This window comes from Sorex fumeus, unplaced genomic scaffold (assembly GCF_029834395.1).
Source record: "Sorex fumeus unplaced genomic scaffold, SorFum_2.1 ptg000105l, whole genome shotgun sequence".
Classification (NCBI taxonomy): domain Eukaryota; kingdom Metazoa; phylum Chordata; class Mammalia; order Eulipotyphla; family Soricidae; genus Sorex; species Sorex fumeus.
In genome coordinates, this window is record NW_026606162.1 from 421,325 (window position 1) to 444,253 (window position 22,929).

A 22,929-nucleotide genomic window follows, 5' to 3' on the forward strand; every position below is an offset into this window, starting at 1 on the left:
TTCTTTAAATCAATGAACGTTAAACAGAGTGGCATCTTGAACTCCCGAGAAACCTCAATGTGCTTGGTTATCGTGTGTATGTGGTCGATGGTGCTGAATCCTTTGCGGAACCCAGCTTGCTCGCATGGTTGTCCTTCATCTAGTGTTCTGCCAATCCTATTTAGGATGACTCGAGTGAACAACTTGTAGATGGCAGACAATAGGCAGATCGGGCGATAGATGCCAATGTCATGGATGTCTCCCTTCTTGAACAGTAGTACGGTCCTGCTGGTTTTCCACCTCTATTATTAGATTTCTAAATACATTATTGTGGAATTCTTACATCATTAGTTCTTAAATGACAATTTCAACTTTCAGCCAGGATGTACTATGTGAACATATTAATAAAAATTCAAATGCAAGGGTGGAGAGATAGTCCAATGGGTAAGGCATTTTTGCCTTTCAAATGGCCAATCTGGGTTCAACACCCAGTACCCCATGTAGTGCCACCAAGCCTAGCAGGAGTGATCCCTGAGTGCAGAGTCAGAAGAAAGCCTTGAGCATTGCAAAACAAAAAAGAAAAACTATTCAAACACAAATAAAAGCAGAGCAATATTAATTATTGATTTGTCTCATGCGCCTATCACTATTACCAGTTTATAAACACTTTGAGTGCTCAATGAATCCATATTGTATCCTTTCCTCATTCTCTGAAGCAAGAAAAGTTTGTTACTCACAAAGGCTTGATAGTTTGTTGGTTGAGAGAATAAATCAAGGAATGAGAAAAGAGAACACAATTAGTTTCCCCAACCTAAAGCTGCCTGAGGAGAGGGAGCAATGAAGACTGATCTTTGAATGCTTACACCACAGACCTGTAGTGACTGCAGCTTTGTCAACTTAGGAAGCTTCAGAAGGGTTCTGAGACCCTGGAGAGGAGTTACCTTAATTTTGTAACAGTTTTTTTTATTTATTTTTTTGCTGGAAACTATGAAGAAATTCTCTGAAGACTTGGGTCTTTCCTTCATTTTACATTAAGATCCCCTTTACTTTTCTGTACTTATAGGAGGCCAAAAATAGACAAGAACTATGGGTGCTCTCCAAGGTATAAAAGAACCTCTCATGGAACTGGATAACTTTCAGAGATAAGGTAGTAATCCCAGCCTGTGCATGAGAAGATCAAACTAGGGTACCACCTTCACAACTACATACTGATTTACAGAATGTTGCCATTATCACTATACTGGTAATGAATCTTATGCTATAAAAATCTCAACACCATATTTATGAAACTCGCCTTCCTCCCTCCTGGGGTGCCCTCACTCATGCAAGGTCTATGCTCTGCCACTGAGTCACATCCCTGTTCCTACGAAGTGGTCTTAATAGCCAATGAGAGAAAGGGGTGGAGGGAGTAGCACTCATTAATTCCAATGGATATAGCACTGTAGCACTGTCCTCCATTGTCCATAGATTTGCTCGAGTGGGCACCAGTAACGTTTCACAACAAATTGTGAGACTTGTTACTATTTTTGGCATATCGAATACGTCACGAGTAGTTTGCCAGGCTTTGGAGCCCGGGGTGCACGCAAAGGGAAGGAAGTTTTCAGTGGGAACTGGGAACTGAGGGTGGGCATCGGGAACGGTTGGCGGAAGGCAGAGCCATGATGCTGGCCGCAAGTCCCTCCAGCCGGCAGGACTGTCAAATGCACACGTGGACCCCGGCAGAGCCCAGAGGAGCCTGGGAACTGGGCCCTGACCCTTCCAACTAGTCTTACTGCAAGCAGCCTGGGCATTTCTATAGCGGACAGCCCTGGGGGAGCAGCTGCGTGCTGCCCGGATACTAGGGGACACTCTGCAAGGCAGGGGGAAGCTGGTGGGTGGGGTGGGTAGCTGCCAGTGTAAGGTGACCCTGCCGAGCAATGCTTCCCACGGCCCAGACCCCCACCAAGTTCTGACCTGTTCTCAGCAGAGAGGACTGGAAGAGTGTCTGCAGGTCGCAAGCCGGTTGAGCTGAGTGGGCGGCGAGTGCCGAATAAAACGTGACCACAACTTCGAACCCCAGCTGGGTGGCCGCAGCCTTGGGGAAGACTCGCACCACAATCAGAAGGCAAAGCAGAAGGCTGAGGACAGAGAATGCTGCAGGGCACCGCAGTCACTCACCACACAGACCCGCGGCCAAGGCCCACGCTCCCCGCACACCCCCACCCTCGCGCGGGTCCCAGCAGCACAAGTCTCTCTTGAAGAGTCCAGAGTGCTAGTTTTGTTTCTTTCTTTTTCTCAAAGAGTTTTTCACAGTATTTAATTATACTCAATATTTCAACACCAATTCCACCACCATGACCCCTTTCCACCACCTTTATTTTGAGTTTTCCCACCACTGCCCGAGATCTCCCCAAAATATGCATTCATCTGGGGAACATAAAGTAACAAAATAGGAGACTAACACCCAAGAAGAGCCGAGATAAGTACCAGGAGGTTTACTCCATGGCTTGGAGGCCAGCAGCACATGCTGGGGAAATGGCAGCTCAGATAGAGAAGGGAACACCAAAGAAAGGGTGTTGAGAGGATCCTCCCAGGATGGGACATACATGCTGAAAGTAGACTATAGACCGAACATCTTTGCCACTCAATGCCTCTTTTGCAAACCACAACACCCAAAAGGAGAGAGAGAAAAGGGAATGCCCTGCCACAGAGGCAGGGTGGGATGCGAGGAGATGGGGGGTGGGAGGTATAGTGGCATCAGTGGTGGTGGAAAGTGGGCACGGGTGGAGGGATGGGTACTCGATCACTGTATAACTGAAACCCAAGCACAAAAATTTCTAAGTCTACAACTATGCCTCATGGTGTTTCACTAATAAACATATTTAGAACATTTATTTTGTATTGCTTGCTATAAATAACTGACTAAAAATGATCCAAAAAGGTTTCCATAGAGGAAAGTTTATGAAAATTGTTGTATCTCATCTTGGAGCCATTGGTCGCCGGGATTAGAGACAGAGAGCTAATTTAAGGACACTGGGCAAGGACCTGGAGAAAGCAGCGGGTTCTTGTTCATCAGGGACCTTTGGGTAGCAGACAGAGAGCACCACCTAGTGAAACTGGAAAACGAGGAGCGCTGACCTTGTGGAAGAGGCAGATCATAAAAATTTTTGTCAGTGCTAGTCCCGCCTGAATGGGTATTTGATCATTGTATAATTGAAACCCAAGCACAAAATTTGTAAGTCTACAACTGTACCTCATGGTGTCTCACTAGAAGGTAAAAGGTAAAGGCCCTCCCGTTGATCATCGATTTGCTCGAGCGGGCCCAGTAACGTCTCCATTGGAGACTTTGTTGTTACTGTGTCTGGCATATCGAATACTCTCGGTAGCTTGCCGGGCTCTCCGAGAGGGGCGGAGGAATCGAACTCGGGTCGGCCATGTTGGCCGCTTGTAAGGCAAACGCCCTACCCGCTGTGTCTCACTAATTAAAAAAAAAAAAACAATTTCCTTCCTCCCACCCCAATCCCGACCACACAGGATACTAGACTATTATGAAGGTGAGTTTGTGGGGCCGGGATGATGTCGGAGCTGGGGTCAGGGCTGAAACTGGGGAATCGAGTTGATTCAAGTAGTGGCTCCAACATGGGAGCTCGTGGTGCCCAAGAGGCTGTTCTTAGCTTCCCTGTAGCTATTTGGTGGAGCAACGGCCTGGGAGGCAAGCAGGTCCTACCCATCTGTAATGTTAGTGTCAGGGGCTAGAGCAATAGTACAGTGGGCAGAGCGTTTGCCTTGTATGTGGCCGACCCGGGTTAGATTCCCAGCACCCCATAGGGTCCCCCAAGCACCATCAGGAGTAATTCCTGAGTTCAGAGCCAGGAATAACCCCTGTGACTCAAAAAGGGGAAAAAGTGTTAGTGTCAGATGGAATTGTGTTCTTTTGGGGCCACACCCGGTGATGCTCAAACTGACTCCTGGCTTTATGCTCAGGCATCACTGAACCCCTGGAAGTGACTGGGGGACCATTTATGCATCTGGGAATTGAACTCAGGTCAGCAGAGTTCGAGGTGTGTGTCGAGGTGCTCTGAGAAGTGTGCGTGTGTCTGTGTGTGAAGAAGATGCTCTAGGGAGTGTGTGTGTGTGCATGTGTGAAGGAGATGCTCTACAAAACATGTGTGTGTGTTAAGGAGGTGCTCTAGGTATTGTATGTTTGTCTTTGTGTGAGAAGTGTGTGTATGATGGAGGTGCTCTAAGGAGCGTGTGTGTGTGTGTGTGCATGTGTGAAGGAGGTGCTCTAGGAGTGTGTGTGTGAGGTATTCTATGGAGTGTGTATGTCTGTGTGAAGGAGGTGCTTTAAGGAGTGTGTGTCTGTGTGTGAAGAAATTGCTCTAGGAAATGTGAGTGCATGTGTTGGTGGTGTTATAAGGAGTGTGTGTGTGTGAGTGAGAGTTGGAGGTACTCCAAGAAGTGTGTAGGAGGTGCTCTAAGGAGTGTGCATATGTGTGTGAAGAGATTCTCTAAGGAGTGTATGTGTGTGAAGGAGATGCTCTAGGGAGTGTGTTTGTGTGTTTGTGTGAAGGAGGTACTCTAAGGAGAAGGAGGTACTCTAAGGCGTGTGTGTCTCTGTGTGTGAAGGAGATGCTCTAGGGAGTGTGTGTTTGTGTGAAAGAGGTGCTCTAGTGAGTGTGTCTATGTGTGAAGGAGGCACTCTAAGGAGTGTGTGTGTGTGTGTGTGTGTGTGTGTGTCTGAAGGAGGTACTCTAGGTATTGCATGTGTGTGTGTATGTGAGGAAGTGTCTGGGGAGAGTGTGTATGAAGGAGGTGCTCTAGGGAGTGTGTGTGTAGGAGGTCCTGTAGGGAGTTTTTTGTGTGTGTGAGTGTGTGTAGGAGTTTCTGTAAGGAGTGTGTGTGTCTTTGTGTGTAGGAGGTGCTCTAACAAGTGTGTGTGAGTGTATGTGTATGTAGGAGGTGCTCTAGGGAATTTGTGTGTGTGAGAGTGTGTCAGTGGTGCTCTAGGGAGTGTGTGTGAGTGTGTCTGTGTGGGTAGGAGGTGCTCTATGGAGTGAGTGTGTGTATAGCAAGTACTCTAGGGAGTGTGTGTGTGTATAGGAGGTGCTCTAAAGAGTGTGTGTGAAGGAGCATGTGTGTGTCTGTTTGTGAAGGAGATTCTCTAGGGATTGTGTGTGTGTGCGTGTGTGAAGGAGGTGCTCTAGGGAGTGTGTGTACATGTGTGAAGGTCGTGCTCTAAGTAGTGTATGTGTGTGAAGGAGATTCTCTAGGGAATGTGTGAAGGTGTGTGTGTGTGTGTGTGTGTGTGAAGGAGATGCTCAAGGGAGTGTGTGGTGTGAGTGCGCGTGTGAAGGAGGTGCTCTATGGAATGTGTGTGTATGTGTGTGTGTGAAGGAGGTGCTCTTAGGAGTGTGGGGGCAGGGCAGAGAGGGGGCTCAGGGAGAGAGCTTGTGTCAGGGAATGGACTATCACTTCCAGGCTCTCCTCTCTTCCCACTCACTCTTCAGGGCTTCACCAGGACTGTGGGAATAATGGCCACGGCTGCTCCCAACCTGGTCTCAGACCTCAGGCCCAAGGACGCTGCTGGTTGAAGCTGGGATCCATCTCTGAGGGCTCCTTGAAGACCACGGAGGGAGAGACCATCCCTGAGGGTGCAGCCCCTGGAATTCAGCATCCGGGCTGCCCGTCTTTTCCGTGGGAACCCCAAGGTCTTTGTGCATCTGGGTCACACGCCTGTCACCCAGCTCCTTCGGAGAGACCTAATTGAGTCCACCTCTCTCTCCTTCCTCCCAGAACGTCCAGTTCCTCTGTCAGCCCTCTGACCAGCCAGTGTCCTGGCCACCAGGATCCGTGGTGGTCATCTTTGCTTCCTCTTCCAAATATCCTTATTTCAGACCATCTAAAATGGTCCTACTGGCTATTTCCAAAAATGACATACACTTAAAAAGTGTAGTGGAGATATAGGAGATAGATAGGAGAAATAATTCCATCCTATATGGGGCATAACAGACTATGAGTGTTGATACATTAGTCGTTTTATTCTCTTAAATAAATGAAAATCAGGTGGGCATGTTCATTTTTATTTTTACTTTTTTGGTTTGTAGGCCACACCCTGCAATCCGCAGGGCTTTCTCTGGGCTCTGTGCTCAGAAATCACTCCTTGCAGTGCATGGGGGACCCTATGTGGTGCCAGGTATCAAACTGAGGTTGGTCAAGTGCAAGGCAAGTGCCTTAAACATTGGACTATCTCTGCATCCCACTCATCCATTTTAAGTGTGATGGTGAATGAAAAGGCAGAAAATGGAAAAGGTGAAAGGCCTGGCAGTGTCCCCTGGGGCCCTTTCTCATGCATTGGCTGATTGCTTCCAAGGGGAGGAGGTCAATGAGGAGGAATTCGCAAAGGTGAGCACCTGGGAATCCAGGGAAACAGAGGAGTGGACCCGACTTCTTGTCCCATGGTGCCCTGTCAGATCCTCCTTGTCTCTGTCCCTCCAGCCTGACACTCCTAGTAGTAGGAGAATGAAACAATGGAAGACACATGTGTGGGTGGGTGGCAGCATCCCTCAAGGAGAACTTCCTGGTGGAGGGGGGTTATCTGACCTCAGGAAAGTGGAGATGCTGATGGGCAGAGTGAAGGGGGATCCCTGTGGAAATTTCCTTGTAGTCTGCCTTTGGGCAGCCCTGGACAGCGCCGCATCCCACTCAGGCCTTTCCCTTCCTTCCTTCTCCATGTCCCAGGAAAAGAAGATCCTGCAGGAGAGTGCTTTGCTCCAGGAGGCCACGGAGAACTACCGCCTGCAGCCCCACGAGCAGTTTCTCACCTGGTTCAAGGCCCTGGAGCTGGTCACAGAGAAGAGGTCGGAGGGAGAGGCCTGCTCTGAGGAGGGCCCTGGTTCCACTTCCTGGGACAGCCTGGAATGTCAAGCACTCCTTTGTCAGGATGACTTGGGTTCTAGCCTGGAGGACTTGCACACTTGTCATCAGGGGGCAGGACATGCCTGAGATTCTGTGGAAACTGAGGCGGGAAACGTGTGGCAGAGGTCACTATGGCTGTTTCAGCTTCAGGAACGAGGGCATCTCTGCAGCCCAGCTGGGGTAAAGTGAAGGGGGTTTGAGTCCACCGCTGAGTGCATTCCGTGACTGTGTTCTGGGCATTGGTGTCACTGATGTTACTAAAATTCACCCAGGGGTCCTGCCATCAGGGCGCAAATGAGAGGTCAGATACATTCCTGAAGCCAGCACAGGTGAAGGCTAGCTGCGCTACCAGAACGAAAATGAGGGCACACAGGGGGTCTGTGATCCTTGGGGTTGGAGGGAGAAAAAGGGTCCTGGGCTCTCGGGAGCTGGGTCCCTAAGGATGACCTGGGAGCAAGCAGCATTCGGGGGGCACTTGTCTGGGAGAGGGCCTTTGAGCGCAGGCCTGAGGTGAGAAGGGAGTCCAGGGTGGCAGCGGGTGGCCTGGAGGAGAGAGGAAGGGTGGGAGGCGGGGCGTATGCGGAGATGGTGCCTGCTGCAGAGGGACATGCCCCAGCCTCTGCATGGACGAGCTCCCACGCGTGTGCTTGTGAATCCTGCACACACGGACCAAACCTCGGGTCAGGGTGAGCATCAGACGGGGCCTGCGGCCCCAGCCGCAGTCACAGGCAATTCTCTGCCCCAAGCTCCCCAGAGGATCAGGGCTAGTTTCTTCTGTTTGTGGTTCTGGACTCTGCCTTTGTTTCCATGTGACTTACAAGCCATGGCACTAAATACATTATCCCTCATCTAAGGCATCCCTGAGAGAGCTAGACACCCACACAGACAAAAAGAAATGGAATCCTAAAAAATAGGGAAACAAACAAACAAACAAACAAACAAACCAGCAAGCTTTGGGATGGGGATGCAAAGGGAGATGAAAGGTTTTCCAGAAAAACCTGCCCCAGCCCCGTGACTCTTGGTCATATCCCAGTCACAGCCACTCAGTGAAATCTATGATGTGTCTGCCCTTATGGGCTCCCTGGGATCCGTTTGGAAGTTTCTTCTCTCGTGCCAACATGATGCCTTGGGAGATATTCCATTTGATGATGGAGTGAATGGCAGGTGGAATTGCTTCCAGGATGGCAGAGTCTGAATCGTCATGAATTTCAAATCCCTCCTGGCCTTGATGGACCCGAGGCCCCAGCTGGTGGGACTATGCTGCTGTCTTCTCAGAAGCCGACTCTGCTGACTGGGGACCGTTTTCTCTTTCTCCTGTGACTCAGCCTGTGTCTCAGATGCACGTTACTTGCCCATCTGTCTTACCTGAACCATCCCTGTGAGCAGATGGGGAGCATAAGTCCCAGGGTCTAGCCTCACGGCCACTGGACAGGGCAGAGACTTACAGAGTTACAGTAAGTGATTTAGAACACAAACCGATGTGAAAATGGAGATCTACTACATGGTTTCCTCAGAGCTACTTTTGAGATAACAGTTCTAGTGAGCTTCGTGAGGGCCCTGTCAGCTAATTTGTTCCTTAAATGACCAATACAGCAGGGAAGGCTAAGAGTCCAATGATGAAGGCGGTGGGCCAAGAGATAGCACACTGACCTTGCACAAAGTTCAACCATATTTAGTTCTTGGCACCTCATATGAGCACCATCAGAAGTTAACCCTGAGCAAGAGTCTGGAGTAAGCCCTCGGTATGGCTGAGTGTGACCCAAAGCACCAAAAAAAAAAAAAAAAATCCCACACAATACTCTGGCTACTTCAGTTCCCAGGTGACAGAAACCAACAGACATCAGACTGGGGACCAGCTAATTTGTCAAATATTTACAGGAACACACAACGAAATCAGTAGTCTCAGGGAGTTAGCTATGAATCTTGAGCTTTGAGCAAACACACACGCAAACACACACACACACGCACACACACACACACAAACACACGGGGTGGGAGGGATGGAAGGGGGGAAGTCACACCCAGCATTGCTCAAGGGTTTACTCCTGGTTCTGCACTCAGGAATTACTCCTGGTGGTACTCGGGGAACCATATGGGATGCTGGGGATTGAACCTGGGTTGGCTGATACAAGGTAAACACCCTACCTTCTGTACTATCACTCTGGCCCTAGAATCTTGAGCATATTGTCACTGTCACTGTCCTCCCCATTGTTCATTGATTTGCTCGAGCAGGCCCAGTAACGTCTTCATTGTGAGACTTGTTACTGTGTTTGGCATATCGAACACATCACGGGGAGCTTGCCAGGCTCTGCCGTGCGGGCGAGAGACTCTCTGTAGCTTGCCAGGCTCTCCGAGAGGGGCGGAGGAATCGAACTCGGGTCGGCCGTGTTGGCTGCGAGCAAGGCAAACGCCCTACCTGCTATAGCACAGCGCTGCTGCTGTGCCACCACTGTGCTATGGCGGACAGGACGTTTGGCTTGCATGCGGCCAACCTGGTCGACAAAGGTTCGAGCCTATTAGATTGCTAAAGAACTAGAACAGAGTTCTAACCTGAGCATGCATGCAGATAATACCCTCACTTCAAGGAATCAACAGAAAGGGAAATTTATATTACAGTGAAAGAATGTAACTTCCAAGTCACTTGTGTGGAGGACCCTAACAAGCCCAATATTCAGGCACTGCCATGTGGCCCACAAACAAGTGATTTATTCCCCGCCTATCAAGACAGTGCATAGAACATTCACTGTCAGGCAAGAGGAATTAGAAGTTCAATGTCTCTAACTTCGGGTCTGGTGGAGGAAATTTTTACATTAAAAATACAGTTCAGAGAGGCAAAGGCTAGTCATGAAAACATGGATTTTATTTCACCAACCAAGACCAGAAGTAATTTCTCTCTGATTCCAAGTGAATTCCAGTTGTGTTCCCAGTACTAGTACGTAAGAGTTTCCCTTCCAAATAAACAGATGCCATTACTGTAGCACTGTTCTCCTGTTGTTCATTGATTTGCTCGAGTGTGCCCAGTAACATCTCCATTGTGAGACTTGTTGTTACTGTGTTTGGCATATCGAATACGTCACAGGTAGCTTGCCAGGCTTTGCCATGCGGGCGAGATACTCTCGGTAGCTTGCTGGGCTCTCCAAGAGCGGCGGAGGAATAGAACCCAGACCAGTCAGCCATTACTACAACAAAATATTAAAGGCAGCTAAAGATGTAAACAATCACTTCCCCTTTGGTTATATGCACAAAGTGCTTGCCATATCTGTAAAATCAAACTGGAAGCAACAACCTAACTGCTAACTCTCTTATACAGATTTAAAATGCTCCTTCGGTATTAAGTGGGGCTAGGCCAGCTAAAAAGACACTAATATAGATCATTTCTAACTCTGGGCAAGTTAACTGTCTTGCACTTTCTTTTATGTGAAATGGACAGGAGCATTTGATTCCAAGTTTTTAATATCTAGATCATGTAAAGTGCTCAATGATATCACAGAACCATTAGTATTAACTGATACTTTTACTCTCGATCAAAACAAAAAGGTGTATTAAGGCCTCAAAGAGTATAAAGTGCTTTGTCTTGCATGACCACTTATACAGCGTCCAGTACCACCAGAAGTGACTCTTGGTAGCCTTTGAGCATCACTGCCAGCCTGCCCCCAACCCCCCAAACCTATTATTTTCTGAGTCAAGATTCCTCAAAAAGTTAAAGTAACTCACAAAGGAGTTAAGTAATTCATTTCAAAGTCACGTTCCTGATCCTGAAACAGCAATTTGAGACACAATTGGGAGTAACCATACTTCCTGAGGATAAGCAAGAAGTTAAATTAGATTTTACTTAGTGTTATCTTATTTCCAGAGCAGCTTTAGAGCATATTTGGTTGCCCAATAAACCTTTCCACATTTTTTCGCAAGATTAAATTTAAATAGTAAAGACAAAAGACCCAATTAATTAGACACGACTCAAAGTTTGCTTTAAATAATTTGGGGGATTGGTGGGGGGGTGGGGGAGGTCGAACGACATGACACTGAAAAGAACCATTTTCTATAGTCCAGGAGTCTCTTTATTTTTAAACAAACACCTCTCATGCCATAAATTCATAGGGAATGGGCTCCAGCAGCTCGGGCTCCTTTCCATTAGTTCTTACGAAGTGTGCTTCTCTGGGTGGAGCAGGCTAGAAGAGGGGAAAAAAGGTGACTGTAAAACACTAATTTAAACCACACAGTACTCTAAGAACCAGTGAAATGACGAAAGAAAATTACATTAGTATAGATCAGATTCAAAGTACTCACCTGGCGCTTCAGTTGAACCCAAGTCCCTTTCTCTTTGGCTTCCTTCTTTTTCTGATCATTTTCCTTTACCCGTTTCAAGAAGCTGTCTCGACTCTTAGAGTGCTTAATATGCTCAATACGAACATTAATTCTCTTGGCAAGAATCTTGCCCCTGGAAAGAAGATGAACTCTTATAAATGCCTCACCAAAAACATAACTCAGAAGGAACAAATCTGCAGGTAAAACCTCCAGTGTAAAAAAAAAAATGTGATTTTGTTTTGCATGGGGATGGGGCAGATTAACTGGATTTAAGGTTTAACTGGACTTAAGATTTAACTGAATTTAGCATAGCATTCTGCAACATTTCTACACTTGTGGACTGGTTTCTATCTTAGGCCAGCAAAATTCAGAAAACTTTTTTGGCAGTTTCACAATTAATCACAAATTTTTTATCCATAAAACAGAATAAAGTGATGGCAAATTTGCAATCATGATCAATCTTACTGCGAGAATTAGTGTTTGGACAAACAGCCCCACTTTTAAGCTCTTTCTTATGATAACGGACCTTGAAACTAAAACCAGGTTGCTGTATTAACTCACTAAACCTTTTACTCTGGCAACAGAACCACCTTAAATCAATCCCATGACGTTCCACGACTTTGATCCTTCAAGTTGTTTCCTCTGACTGGATACAAGACAAACACCCAGTTTGCTTGAGCTTTAAAGGGACGCTTCCTTTGCCCCACTTGAATGACCAATTAAGACATAAGTCCAATTGGCAAAGTGAGAAGGGGGCATAAGGGAATACTAGTTAGCCCTCCCAATCCACATTACTTACTTGACCTGTTTGTTAACGACAATGCCAACAGCATGCTGGGTAACATTGTAGACCCTTCCAGTTTTGCCATGGTAACATTTGTGGGGCATTCCTTTTTGGACAGTGCCCATTCCCTATAAACAAAGGAGGCAAACGTCATGCCATCTATTTCCCTTTCTTATCAAGGCTATTCAAGGAACTTTTTCTTTGTAATGGCAACTCAAGAGCTTTCAGAGTCGGTGAAGTGTGCTTTTTCATATATTGTTTCAAAAAGCAATCAAAGAGACAATCATCATTAAACTCTACAGCACCATAATGTGTTTAAAAATTAGTCACAAAGTTTTAACTATTTTTAATAGCCCTCTGTAGCATAACATTGGTTAGCCCTTCCTCCCTGGCCACTAGGAGCTTGTGTTTGTTGATTGCCCCCTAGCCTGTCAATTATCTTTGTCTCCTGATCAGACTCTGACTTGTAAATATTGTCTTTCTCTTCTCCTTAATGTCCTTTGCATGCTTAGTTATTTCAGAGCAGTTGCTTTTTGCATGGATACAGGAAGATAGTTAAAAAGACAAGCTTGTGGCTTGGGAGTTGACTGACTCCAGATAATTGACTCCCAGACATCTGCTCGCTCGACTTAAGCCTCAGTTGCCCTTACTTCCTAGATCCCCCAAAGCAGGGTCCTGACGAGGACCCAGGGCAAGCGGTGAGCTATAAGCTACCCTGGCATTGAAATGGGCCTGGCCAAAGTGTCCTAACTATAAATTAAGAGTTTGGTCATGGGAGAGACGCCGCCGCCACTGCCACGGCCCTGGGTCGCCAGCGAGATTAAAAGGGGAGGGCCCCACAGGAACTGAGAGCTCGCGCCCATCGGGGCCCCGGGTCGGCCCGCCCGAAGAAATGAGTGGTGATCGGCCTCAAGTAAGAGCACTGTGTATGTATCCAACTTGCCTTTTTCCCTGACCAACAATGACTTATACTGGATATTCTCCAAGTATGGCAAAGTTGTAAAGGTTACTAGAATGAAAGATAAAGATACCAGGAAGAGTAAAGGGGTAGCATTTATTTTGTTTTTGGATAAAGACTCTGCACAGAATTGTACCAGGCCAATAAATAACAAACAGTTATTTGGTAGAGTAATAAAAGCAAGTATTGCTATTGACAATGGAAGAGCAGATGAGTTTATCCGAAGACGAAACTACTTTGATAAATCTAAGTGTTATGAATGTGGGCAAAGTGGGCACTTGAGTTATGCCTGTCCCAGAAATATGCTTGGAGAACGTGAACCTCCAAAGAAAAAAAAAATTCCTGAACCAGAAGAAGAAATTGAAGAAGTAGAAGAGAGTGAAGATGAAGGTGAAGATTCTTCTCTTGATAGTCTTAGTCAGGCCACTGCTTTCCAGGAAGCCAAAATTGAAGAACAACAAAATAAATGGAAACCCAACTCAGGAGGTCCCTCAACACCAGATGATTCAAGACGCCCAAGAATAAAGAAAAGCACGTATTCAGTAATGAGGAAGAACTTAGTGATTAACATTTATTATGTAAATATCATTAATTTTTTAAAATATTGACGGTACCAGTTTATTTGGGCTAATAATGATTATTTTCAGCATTCAAGCATAAGAAAACTTAGTATCAAATATTTTTATTCTATAATAGTTCATTGAAATTGAAAAATAATTATAAAGTCATTTTCTGTCTTACCAGAATAAAATTTTAAAATCAAGATATTATAATAACCATTTACCTTGAAATCAGTTCATTTGAATAAGAAAATACTGTCATAGTAATTTTACTGTCATCCCAAATAAAAGGATAGATACTAGGAATAATTTTCTGAGATGTTTATAAAATTTTATTCACATCCAAATAGCTTACATGAGGACTTTTGAAATAAATATTTTAACAAGAAGTGCTCTTTAAAATAAGCAATTCTTCAGGCCAGAGAATTAGTACAGGAATTAAGGATTAACTGTATTTAATTGTCAATTCATTCCACAGAATCACCAAGAGTGACCCTTGAACATTGACAGGAGTAAAGCCTCAGTTATGGCCCAAAACAAAAATTAAAAGCAAAAGCTTTTACAAACTGTGAAAAAGTTAAAGAATTTATTTTTATTCAATGATAATAAAATTTTCAAGGAAACTTAAAAAAAAAAAGAGTTTGGTCATGGACAAATTCTGTCATGATCCAAAAGTAGTAACTAGATTTGGACCCTGCTGGAGTTAGGAATGATTGATCCGGCCTGAGCACTGTAGTCTGAGTCTGTGGTTAGATGGCCCCAGGAGAGTCACCCTACAAGCCTAAAAGTGTCTATTACTGTGTCCACAAGGAATGGTAAAGGAAGGAGAATTAGGAAGAATTAGGAAGGAGAATTAAAGATGCTGATTAAGTTGCAGGTCTAAGGAGGGGAGAAACACACCTTAAGGGCTCTTTTGCTGTGGGTTGCAGGTGGAATGTCTGGAAAAACATTTCTGATCACGCTTCCTGTGGGGAGGCATGGTTGGGAAGGCATGGTGAGAGGATAAAAAAGAGTGGCTGTGGGGAGAAAGGGATGGATTGAAGGAGAGACAGTTACGGAGACAGCTGAGAGACAGCAGAGAGAGAGGAGACGGGTACAGCGGGAAGAAAGAATTGTGCGGTTAGAGAGAGAGAGAAAGAGAGAGGGTTGGAGAGAGCTAGGAGAGACGAGAGATTGAATAAACGACAACTAATCAGCAACCAGCTTGGCCCTCGTTCTTCCTTCGTCCATCCAAGGCAACAGTCGCCTGGGGTGGATAAGCAGCTGAGAGCACCGAACTGCCTGGAGAGCCCGCAAACATCCTTTCCCGTGTAATCCCTGCGTGCATGAGGGGCTTACACAGCTTCTCGCTTGAGAGTAAGATTTTTTCACAGCCATCCTTACCAGTAACCCTTTACACAAGGTATTCAATTATACCTCAATGAACTCTACTAGATATTAGCAACAACTAAGTAATGAGAAAAACTTAAACACAAATAATTCAGATTTCTGAAAATATTAACAGTCTACACTTAATAAAAGTTTCTCATCTAAAAGGATAAGTATTGACTAAGTTATGTCCAATTTGTCCAACTTACCTTTATGTCGACGATATCACCTTTCTTGTATATCCGCATGTACGTGGCCAAAGGAACAACTCCTGGGAAGCATCAGTACACAGTCAGTATCCAAATTATGAACTGAGCAGCTCTCAGCATTTTTTTAAAAAAAAAAAGGCAGCTTTTGGGTTTCCCTGGTGGTGTGGTGGTGCTGAGGGCTTATTCCTGGCTGCGCTCAGGAATCATTTCTGGCAGGCTTGGCAAACTCAGTCTTGTCATGTGCAAGGCAACCCCTCCACCCGCTGTACCATAAATAGTGCCAGCTAATACAAATTCAGAGTTGTATTTTACATTTTTGCTGATTCACAATGAATGCAGCTATGTAAGTCATGCTTTTTAGTACAAGTTAGGGAGATGCTAGTTAATATAGCACCAAGACCACAAACACTAACAATGTAATAAAAAACGCAAACATAATAATGCATTAAAAAATAAAACTGGAATACATCTTATAAAACATAGGCCTAAAAATAAAAACAAACCATATGCAAAATCACAAATGCCATATGTACTTTTCTCAGGAGTAATGTACTTACCATGTTTTCTAAAAGGTCTAGAGAACATATAGCGGGTGCCCCTCCTCTTTCCTTTTGTGTTGGTCATTTCTGCTCTTTACTGGAAAATGTGAAAGATATAAAGACAAATTTGGTATATGTACCTCTACCAAAAATTTCAACTTTGAATACTTGCGTTTCCCTAGCAACGTCAGATCTAAGAACATGTTAACCTAGAAGGGCACCGAAGGAAATTAGAAGACAATCTGACAGTATGACAAAACCTCCAGTAACTCTTCTGATCAACCTAATTTTTGGTCACAGCACATTGCCCACAGCATCTACTAACAGTCAAAATGTCCAATTCATTTACATTTGATCACTGACATGTTTACTAGGACACATATTGGGTAGAAGAGGAAAAACAAGCAAGAAATCATGGACCCAGTTCTGGGTCCATTTACACCCCGATCCTCATCTGGAAGACAGGGCAATTAATTGAGGCCAAATCTACAAAGCACTGGCAACTGAGCAGTGGTTGTTAACAGTAACAGGCCAAAACAATGATTTTAATCACTGCTGGTCAGTCATGCTACAATTGATATCACAGAGTGAAATAGAGGGCAAGGTTGAATTTGAATATTCTAACAAATTACTTCTCAACTAACATGAGAATTCTAGAGAAAATGGACCACACCAAAGCATCCTTTCCATATAACGCAGAAACCTAACACCATTAGTCCAGCGAATGCACTCTTAAAAAGGCCAGCAAGCACGCATTAAGTGCTAAACATCCTGTTTTTATACTTTTTTTCTCTGACTCCAAAATCCCACTCGTCCCCCACAAGCAATTCTCCAAGTGAGAATGTATTATCAGATACAGAAGCAAGTCTAATAGTTAAAAAATTGACTAATCTGACACCCCAGGGTTCCATCCCAAGATTCCTTAAGTGGGTGCCTTCAACAGCAACCTGGGCTGTTCTTACAAATCAGTGAAGTGTGCCCAGTTAAGAGACTGACAAAAGTAGCAATAAAATCGAACAATTTCGACCAAAATATCTCCTGCTACCACCGACTAGGTAATTGAAACCAAAAGTTATTTTTTTTATAAAAGGCGCGTGTGGGGGGGGGGGGGGCGCTCGCAGGGGCAGGGCTTCAAAGGCAAAGCAAATACGTAGATTCCGACACAAAAGATGTGGGTGAGGGTGTCAGTATGCAATCTAGTAGCCGATCGATCGCAACGAAGATGCTGAACCTTCATAGAAATCACCAGCAACCCGCTGCGGGGGGCGGGCCGGACCACCGGCCCGAGATCGTCCCCAGCCGGGATCGGTGGGTGTGCCCCGCACTCCGCCTCGCCCACCCGGCCTCCCCGCGGGGGCAGCAGCTGTTTTCACAAGCGCAGGCCTGTGACCCACTGACTGCACCGACGGTCCCTGAGGACCAGCGAATCCCCCGCACTGACCCTCCTCCCCGACCGGACAGGGCCCGGGCCACGGCACGCCAGTCCCACTTACAGGGACAAAACTGCACTACCCGGGCCAGGCAGGGGAGACTCAGCCTCTCGAGTCCCCCAGGGAGCGCTGCCGCGTCACGGGTGAAGGATCAGCGCCTGCTGAGCGATGGGCGCCCAGACGGCAGAGACCACTACCCGGCAGACCACCCCGCGGGCCGAAAGAAGGGCGGGGCGGCGGCGAGGGCCGGAGGAAGGGGCGGGGCGGCAGCGCGGGGCGGAGGAAGGGGCGGGGCGGGGGAAGGGGAGGGGCGGGGAAAGGGGCGGGGCGGAGGAAGGGGGGCTTTGGCGCGGCCCGGAGGAAGGGGCGGGGTGGAAGAAGGGGCGGGGCGGCAGCGCGGGGTGGAAGAAGGGGCGGGGCGGCAGCGCGGGGCGGAGACAGGGGAGGGGCGGGGAAGGGGGCGGGGCGGAGGAAGGGGGGCTTTGGCGCGGCCCGGAGGAAGGGGCGCGGTGGAAGAAGGGGCGGGGCGGCGGCGCGGGGCGGAGACAGGGGAGGGGCGAGGAAAGGGGCGGGGCTTTGGGGCGGGGTGGAAGAAGAGGCGGGGCGGCGGCGCGGGGCGGAGACAGGGGAGGGGCGAGGAAAGGGGCGGGGCTTTGGGGCGGGGTGGAAGAAGGGGCGGAGCGGCGGCGCGGGGCGGAGACAGGGGAGGGGCGAGGAAAGGGGCGGGGCTTTGGGGCGGGGTGGAAGAAGGGGCGGGGCGGCGGCGCGGGGCGGAGACAGGGGAGGGGCGAGGAAAGGGGCGGGGCTTTGGGGCGGGGTGGAAGAAGGGGCGGGGCGGCGGCGCGGGGCGGAGACAGGGGAGGGGCGGGGAAAGGGGCGGGGCTTTGGCGCGGGGTGGAAGAAGGGGCGGGGCGGCGGCGCGGGGCGGGGACAGGGGAGGAGGAAGGGGCGGGGCGGCGGGCCGGGGCGGAGCGGGCAAGAAACGAGCCGTGTAGGCGACGCTTATGGGGAAATTATGGGGAAATAAGGGCCGTCCTTGAGGACAAGCGAATCCCGTGAGGATGTTTTCCTTTAACACCAAGATGAAGCCGTCGAGCCACACTAACCACGTCAGGGGGCTTCGAAGAGGCCGAACCGGAAGCCAGGGCCCGCGAGCGTGGTGACGTCACCGGCGTCCGCGCTGCCGCCCGGGCGGGGCTTCGGCTGCCGGGGGCGCCCTGCGGGGCTGGGGGGAGCCGCTTTTGTGCAGAACCGGGCACGTGAGCACCAGGGCCCAGCAGCCAAGCGATTGCAGCCTCCTGTCGACGCATCCGTGCTCGATTGCGTGTGCGCGCGTGTTAGAACTGCTTTGGAAAACCACTGGGCGAAATCTAGAACTGAAACTTTAAAGGTACCAAAATCGCAGTATTCCGCTGCAAGGTTCCTGTCTCAGGACTTGAATTTGGAGTTCAGGATGAGCATTAACTGCGTTGAGTAGTGAAAAAAAAAAGTTAGAAACATCCTTCAGTAAAAGTAAACATTCTGGGACGTTAAGACGTATTACATTGACGGTTGATGAAACGCCCGGTAGAGTGAACCCAAAGGAGGAGGATGTATGTATAATGTACATAGTATGACAAGTCACTTACATAGTGTAAAAACGTTTAAAAGTGTAAACTGGGCTAGAGAAGCCCCCAAACGTTGCGTCTTGTGGCACCACCCCCAGAAACCAAAACCAGAATAACCTGTAGGCGAAGTATATATACATTTATAAGTACAGAAGAGTTCAAATCAAACTGAGAAGTTGGTGCTGCCTAGTAGGGAAAGAGCTATAAAGAGAAAGGCAGGCCTTAATGTCTGGTTGTTCTTAAGCTGTTTTAGATTTTTTTTAATTTTTTTATATATTTTTATATAAAAAAATATATAAAAGAGACCTTTTTTTATATTTTTATATTTTCATTTTGAGGATTGGGGCCTCCCTGCGGATCCCTCTCAGTGCTCAGGTGCCAGGTGACTGCCTTCCTCCCCTCAGCTATCTAACCAGGGTCAGCCATGTGCAAGGCAGGCACCTTCATGCTAGTCTTTATCTTTCAAGCACTGTCTGATCTTTTTAATCGAGATTATTTTTAGCATTGTTTTTTAAAAAACACTTTGCATTAATCTTCCTAGGGACCAACAGTGCCTGCTGTGTTGAGGGTGGGCACCCTGGGCTTGAATTCAGAGCCTAGTATAGGACAGGCTCCTGTTCCACTATTAGACCTGCCTCCTGGTCCTAGTTTTGGATATATTTAAAAATAGAGAGGCTGGGGCCAGAGAGGTAGGACACAAGGTAGGGCACTTGCTTTGCATACAGTCAACTCGAGTTTTTTTGTTTTAATTTGGTTGTTTTGGGGAGCCACAACAGGCCGTGCTCAAGGCTTACTTCTGACTCTGTGGTAAGGAATCACTCCTGGTTGTGCCACGAATCAAATCCAAGATAGCCCTGTGCAAGGCAAGAGCTCTACCCATCCACTGTTTCTCCAGGCCTCTGAACCCCACCTTGATGCCCAGCATCTTATATGGTCCCCCAATATGACTGCCAGGGGTCACTGCTTAGCAGAGCCAGGAACAGCCCCCGAGCAACAATGTGTTTTGGTGCCAAAGCCCCACCCCTCAAATAAAATAAAAACTAGTTTTTAAAAAATGATGGGGCCACAGAGATCGTATAGTGAATAAGGTGCTTGCCATGCACCCGGGTTTGATTCCAAAAACTACATATGATACCCACCCAGGCCTCCCCAGGACTGATTCCTGAGCACTGTGGGATATCGCCCCTCCTCCCCCACTGCCACCAAGTTTGAAAATAGACAATTGACAATCTTTATTTTATTTTTTGGTTTTGGGGCCACACCCAGAAATTAGGAGTTACTCCTGGCTCTGCTCTCAGGAATTACTTCTGACAGTGCTCGGGGTACACCATAAGGGATATTAGGGATCAAACCCAGGTCAGCTATGTGTAAGACAAGGACCCTACCTGATGTACTATCACTCCAGCCCTGAATTAACGTCTAATCTTAGAACGGTACGTTTGGTATAGTTAATCATCCAGTAAGATCGGTCGGTCCTCCCGTTGTTCATTGATTTGCTCGAGTGGGCCCAGTAACGTCTCCATCATGAGACTTGTTGTTACTGTGTTTGGCATATCGAATACATCACGGGTAGCTTGCCAGGCTCTGCCGTGCGGGCGAGATACTCTCGGTAGCTTGCCGGGCTCTCCGAGAGGGGCAGAGGAATCGAACTCGGGTCGGCCATGTTGGCCGCTTGTAAGGCAAACGCCCTACCGCTGTGCCATCGCTCCAGTAATGTGCATTATTATTAATTCCATTAATTAGTTATATTTCCTTATTTCTTGCCTAATATCCCTTATTTGTGTCAAGAGCCTTGCTAGGATGCCACATTACATATGGTAATGTCGCCTTATACTGTGGCAGCTTTCTCAGACTACCCTTGTTTTTGATGATCTTGACAGTTTCTTTTAAAAAAAAAATAGGGTCACACCCTAGATGAGTTTATCAGTAACAGGGACTCACAGATGCTGGGCTCGGGTGGGCACTGCCATTTCAGCCATACCCCCACTGCTATTAGTCTTGTGATGTCCTGATCAGGAATTTTGTAGGATATTCAGTATTGGAATTGATCTCAGATTGTCTTTTATTTGCCATTTTTATATATTTTATTTTCATAAAGTAGTTCACAATAGTTCTTTACAGATAATATTCAAACACCCACCCAACCAGCAAGCATCTTCCCACCACAATAAGAGGGAAGTGTGTGGGGAGTATGGTGCCACCAGCAGGTCAATCTGTACCTCAGAGGCGAGTGCATCAGCAGCCTGATGGCGCCTTCAGACTTCCAGATACCCCAAAATTGCTGCTGTGCCTTTGGCCAGACCCCAACAACTTGGGGCCAAGTTTACCAAGAAAGTAAGTGGTCAAAAGTTAGGTTTGTGGGGGAGACACCCACAAACCACCTGCGGCTCAGGTATATAAATGGAGGCAGGCCTCTCTGGTTCCTGATCAAACTGCTTAACAGCTATGATTCCAGAGACTCAGAAACGAATCTTGGAACCCAAAGGCTTTTGGCAGAAATGCATCCTGTTCCCAGCTCCCCCCACCCCTGCAGTTGCTGCCATTGATCTAGCCTGATTCCTCTTTGGCCCCAGCCCCCTCCCCGCCCTCACTCCTGCAATCGCGTCCCTTGTTCCAAGTGAGTCTCTGTAGCTGTAACTCCAGGCAGCTGCTCCCCTCGGGGCCCTGCAGGGTGCCTCGGAAACCCCCCTATGTGCACATGGGGACTCACAGGGATGGAGGGTGAAGGGCAAAGGGCCCTCCAGGCACCTGTGCCCCCAAAAGGCTCAACTGGGGGGACCAAGCTCCTGCACACACACACCCTTATTTTCTTTTTGGGTCATACCCGGCTTACTCAGGGGTTACTCTTGGCTATGCACTCTAGAATTACCCCTGGTGGGCTTGGGGGACCCTAAGGGATGCTGGGGATGAAACCCTGGTAGGCCACATGCCAGGCAAGCGCCCTGCCCCACTGCACTATTAGGGGTGGAGGGGGCTTTTTTCTTTCTTTTTCTTTTTTTTTGGGGGGGGCCTGCAGCCCCCTCCTCTGGGACCTTCAAGAGGCTTGCTTTGTTCCTTCCTGTCCCCTGTGAGGGTGTGGGAATGAGAGGGGCTGGGTGCTAATTCCCCCAGAAAGAGACAGACAGACATAGACCCAGAGGCAATCACACAGGCTGGGTGGGGGGAACAGAGTAGATGGTTTGCATGTGGGCTCTGGGTCTGCTGCCCCCAGAAACAACCAGGAGTGGGAATCAGACAGACTCAGGGGCACAGAGGATGGGTGGGGAGACTGACAGGGGGTTAAGGGATAGCAGGGAGGGCGCTGGCCTTGTACACACCCCCACAGGGTCCCCCTAGCACAGCCAGGAGTGATTCCTGAGTATAGAGATAGGAGTGATCTACCCCTGAGCATTGCTGGGTGTGACCCAAAAAGCAAAAAAAGAAAAAAGTGACAGTCCAGCGGTGAGGGCTGATTCGGGGTCAGCCCCCTAGCACCACGCAGGGTCCCCCAAGCCACCAGGAGAGACTCCTGAACATCACTGGGTGTGAAATGAAGCAGAGATGCTGTGGTTCGAGAGGGCAGGTGTGGGTGCAGGGCTACTCTCGTGATACAGCTGCTTCTCATGCCGTCCTGGGTCCTGCCCTCACCCCCACTCACCTACATAACCCAGTAACCAAAACAACCTTCCAGAACCTTCTGGTCCAAGGGGGTCAGAGGGAAACTGGACATCTGCGCAAGGCCCAGGCCTCCTCTGCTCACCACCACCCCTAGCCACACAGGGAGCCATCCAACAAGTAGTTATTGAGCACCGATTGTGTGCAGGGCCTAGTGTGAGACAGGAAAGCTTCAATATTTAGCAAAATCTGGGGTTCTGGGAGAGAGAGAGAGAGAGAGAGAGAGAGAGAGAGAGAGAGAGAGAGAGAGAGAGAGAGAGAGAACCTCAGGCCCTCCATCCTCCATATGCAAGGCAACTGCACTACCTCTGGTTTTTATTTCCTTTTCAGCTTTTGGGCCACAGCTGATAGGGTCAAGAGGTGTTTCCTGGATTAGTGCTCATGGGGTCGTGTGGTGCCAGCATGGAGTCCAGGACCCCCACATGTAAATCCTAAATTCTGATCCTTTGAACTATATTCCCACCCCCAAAGTTAATGCTTTTTGCTTTGTTTGTTGGGGAGGGGGGTACACCCAACAGTGCTCAGGGCTTCCTCCTAAATCTGTGCTCAGGGATCACAGAACCCCAGACCCAGACCTTGGCGGTGCTAGGTGATTACATGGGGTGCCCAAGCAGTGCTTTTTAATTCTCTGCCGTCACA

The 22,929-nt window shown here is 47.9% G+C and overlaps 1 protein-coding gene, 2 non-coding genes and 1 pseudogene across 3 annotated transcripts; 1 reads left to right on the plus strand and 3 right to left on the minus strand.

The window, feature by feature from the left end:
- Nucleotides 1-10,917: 10,917 nt before the first annotated feature.
- On the minus strand, nucleotides 10,918-17,256 carry LOC130042581 (60S ribosomal protein L21). Its single transcript, XM_056134743.1, has 6 exons — nucleotides 17,093-17,256; nucleotides 15,618-15,696; nucleotides 15,061-15,122; nucleotides 11,981-12,093; nucleotides 11,164-11,314; nucleotides 10,918-11,045 (listed from the first exon to the last, which is right to left on the minus strand). Exons 2-6 carry the CDS (start codon nucleotides 15,682-15,684, stop codon nucleotides 10,956-10,958), a joined length of 483 nt encoding a protein of 160 aa, XP_055990718.1. The 5' UTR covers nucleotides 15,685-15,696; nucleotides 17,093-17,256; the 3' UTR covers nucleotides 10,918-10,955.
- On the minus strand, nucleotides 11,813-11,939 carry LOC130042594 (small nucleolar RNA SNORA27). Its single transcript, XR_008795271.1, has one exon. It is a non-coding gene; the product is annotated as a small nucleolar RNA SNORA27 (small nucleolar RNA).
- On the minus strand, nucleotides 12,185-12,261 carry LOC130042593 (small nucleolar RNA SNORD102). Its single transcript, XR_008795270.1, has one exon. It is a non-coding gene; the product is annotated as a small nucleolar RNA SNORD102 (small nucleolar RNA).
- Nucleotides 12,869-13,491, plus strand: LOC130042580 (zinc finger CCHC-type and RNA-binding motif-containing protein 1-like; annotated as a pseudogene).
- Nucleotides 17,257-22,929: the final 5,673 nt, after the last annotated feature.

Excerpts from the sequence above, each read along its gene's own strand:
- LOC130042581 (XM_056134743.1), bottom strand. The coding sequence starts at position 15,684 with ATGACCAACACAAAAGGAAAGAGGAGGGGCACCCGCTATATGTTCTCT. Across the intron at positions 11,315-11,980 it reads GTCGTTAACAAACAGGTCAA|GGGCAAGATTCTTGCCAAGA; the intron begins GTAAGTAATGTG and ends TCTTCTTTCCAG. Across the intron at positions 11,046-11,163 it reads GGGTTCAACTGAAGCGCCAG|CCTGCTCCACCCAGAGAAGC; the intron begins GTGAGTACTTTG and ends CCCCTCTTCTAG.